Consider the following 3,249-nt stretch of genomic DNA (forward strand, 5'->3'; position numbering starts at 1 on the left):
CTTGAATATAGTAAAATATAGGGATGCAAAAGAGTTATGGTAGGCATAAAAAGGTAAAAATGGAGTACAAGTGGAGATAGAAAATCTTAAGATGATATATTAGGCAAATCAGTGGTACAATAGAAGGATTACTGCAGTTGATATCTTATATAGAGATGATGAAATTTCAGAGAGAAGACCAAGAGACATAAATGGTGTGTTGATGTCAGTAGGAGGAGATTTCTCCTTCTCTTCAAGTTTATATCATACCTTTGGCTCTAGAAGTCTACATAAGTAAGGGAAATAATGTTGTAATGACCTAGTATTTAAGAACCTGATAGGCACCAGCCTGAACACATTCTTCTTAAAAAGAAAATGACGGTAAGTGTGTACCTAATGTTATGTATGAAAGGATGATCAGAGTAGTAACTGGAATTAAGTCAAGTTTGTCACCAGGGCTCGCAACCCTTCTGAACTATAAGCTAGAGGAACAGTTAGTTGTGAATAAGTTTTAGTGGATGAAATTGTTGCTGATGGGTAACTTTAAGGTTGAAGTCTGGAGATCCGTGGGCAGTATGTGTGGTTGTGTTAAGGAGAATGAACATGTGAAGTATCTTGATCGAAATTATAGCCTAGCACACATTTCCCATAGCCATGTTAGTTCAGCTGCAACTTATAGTTTCAAGGGCTCCTATCTAACTATGATGAGCAATTTCCTACAAAGGGTAGTTGGGAATGATAATGTTTTAATGGTTAAGTTAGAAAAGGAGACACAAAAAGAATTTTCTAGGGTCAATTACAAGTGCTACATAATGTGAAAGATGTGCTGATAGGAGTCAATCGTAAGGTTAGAATCCCAAAAGTAATGGAAGTAATCAAGATAGGACTAAGAGATAAAAAGAAAGTCAAAGTAGATGTTGGGATGGATATCCTTGAAGGAAAGGCATAAGGGTGAGAGAGGACAAAGGTTAAAGAATAAGTACAATAAGTTGGAAAGATATCAACACTAGCAGAAGAAAAAAAAAAAAAAAAAGAAGGTAAGATCCAAAGGATAGGTGAAAAGCTTAATAGAGTTGGTTACAATGATGAGGATAAGAAGGAATAAGTACGCTAGGGACACACTAAGGGATGTTTAAAACAAATTATGGTTAAATGATAAGATAAAGGAATAATGGAGCCTCGATTTAAGTACCAATGTGTCAGGAAGCACGACAGATAGTAAGAAATTTCAAGCAGAAGACAAGTAACTCTCTTTTCAGAAAAGGATTAAGATATGATAAGTTGTTTTGACTGGATAGCTTGGGAATACATAGGCTTTTGTTATGTTAGAGAAGAGGCCTAGCCCACTTTCTACTATTAATAGATAGAATATGAACGCTCAACACTTGGATAGAGCTCTACATAACTAGTTACATAAGATGGACAGAGGTTGATTTGAGGACCTTAGTAATGACATAAGTAAATTGGGAATTAGAAGTATCATCGGAATGAGAAGATGCATAGGTGTTGACCAATGGGGCCATAGGATAAGTAAAGATGTCGAACAAGATAACTATGATAGGTGCTACGAGAAAGCATCACATAAAATACTATAGGATAAGAAACATAAGTCATGTCTATGGAAGCTGAGATTGTTGAAACAGAGGTATAGGGATAGAAGTCACTAAGAGATACGTTAGGGCACAATGAAGGAAAGGCAAGCACCAAAGCTGATGGAAGTTATGAGATATCAAGTCAAACACAGTGGAGGTATAGTGAGTACTGAAAATGTCAAAAAAAGATTAAGGAGTGGTTTGAGGTATGAGTTTCACTGTGAAATGATGATGATAGCTAGGATACTACAACAAGCAAAAGAGCTATATGGATCCTAAGCGAAAAGATATAGAGTTTATAGTGGCTGATTATGTATTCCTAAAGGTCTCCCCAATGAAAAGTGCCATGAGGTTTGGGAAGGAAGGCAAGCTGCCATCTAGATACATAGGACCTTTTGAGGTTATTGATAGAGTTGAAACAGTTGCTGACCAAGTGGAGTTACCACCAAGCCTTTCTCACATCCACCCAGTGTTCCACATTTTCATGCTTAGGAAGTACATATTTGATCCTTCCCATGTGTTACAACCCGATACAGTGGAGTTGAAGGAAAACCTAACCTTCGAAGAGCAGCCAATAGTCATAGTGGACTTTCAAATGAGTCAGCTATGGTCAAAACAGATCCCTATGGTTAAGGTTTTGTGGATGAGCCAATCAGTAGAAGAGTGTACCTAGGAGTTAAAGTAAGACATGTGCAATAAGTACCCGTACTTGTCCACTGTGTAATCTTGTAATTCTTTATTCTGTCTTGTGTAAAATTCGAGAACAAATTTTCTGTAAGAGGGGGGGGAGGGGGAAAATGTAACACCCCTAATCTTCAAATAATTATTTTATATGTAAATATAAATATTTTAGTCTAATCCTTGGTGTTGTGGGCTTTGCATAGGTACTTTTGTTTCGTGGCAATTCGACCGTCACTCGGATTTATAATTTCGGGCTGAGCAGATAAGCTGCTGGAATCATTTCGGAATCGGGCCAAAGTTATAGGCTACCCCACCATTTTCAGACACCCTAGACGCGTTCCAAGCATTAGAATTGGCATAGGTAAACCCGAACTTCGAGTTTCTTTAATTTTATAATGCTAGGTTTAGAATAAAATTTTATAAAATATTCGTGGGTAGTTAAAAAATTATAATTTCTTTTATATTAGCTTAGTAATATTGCTAAGGACCATGAAGTAAAATTTTAAAATTTTTAGAGCTCATTTTGGTAGTTTTTGCAAAAAGTGTTAGTTGCAAGGACTAAATTATAATTTTTCAAAATTATAGTTATTGACTATTTGGATAGGCCCAGGAGGGGCCATGTGATGTGATTGAGTTGTGTGACTTGTGGATATAGAAGTGTATTTTTGAGCCCTTTTACAGGTTGGGTAAGTCCTAGGTATACAGAGAATTTTGCTAAATTTTTTCCATAACTTAGGGTGTCTTTGGTCCTTTTTAAGTTATATTGAGTCAATTATATTAAATATGTAACACCCCTATTTGTATAGCCTGTTATATTTCACTGTTCCGGTGACCGGTGTCGGTCCGGACAATTAAAAGGATTAGAACCACACTTAAAACAACTAGAGAAGCCATAAATACAAATAATTAGTAATTGCCAATTAGTTTAGTATAAATAAGAAAAACATAATATAAGAAGATAAATAAGAGTCACAGCGATGGGTGACCTTCTCAGGAA

At 36.1% G+C, this 3,249-nt stretch overlaps 1 protein-coding gene across 1 annotated transcript; it reads left to right on the plus strand.

Moving 5' to 3' along the window:
- The first annotated feature begins 1,839 nt into the window (after nt 1-1,839).
- Nucleotides 1,840-2,244, plus strand: LOC131174034 (uncharacterized). Its single transcript, XM_058137069.1, has one exon. The coding sequence runs from the start codon at nt 1,840-1,842 to the stop codon at nt 2,242-2,244; it is 405 nt and encodes a 134-aa protein (XP_057993052.1).
- Nucleotides 2,245-3,249: the final 1,005 nt, after the last annotated feature.

This window comes from Hevea brasiliensis, chromosome 15 (genome assembly GCF_030052815.1).
Source record: "Hevea brasiliensis isolate MT/VB/25A 57/8 chromosome 15, ASM3005281v1, whole genome shotgun sequence".
NCBI classification, from domain to species: domain Eukaryota; kingdom Viridiplantae; phylum Streptophyta; class Magnoliopsida; order Malpighiales; family Euphorbiaceae; genus Hevea; species Hevea brasiliensis.

What these genes read in the sequence shown, in the direction of transcription:
- LOC131174034 (XM_058137069.1), top strand. Translation starts at nt 1,840, where the DNA reads ATGGATCCTAAGCGAAAAGATATAGAGTTTATAGTGGCTGATTATGTA.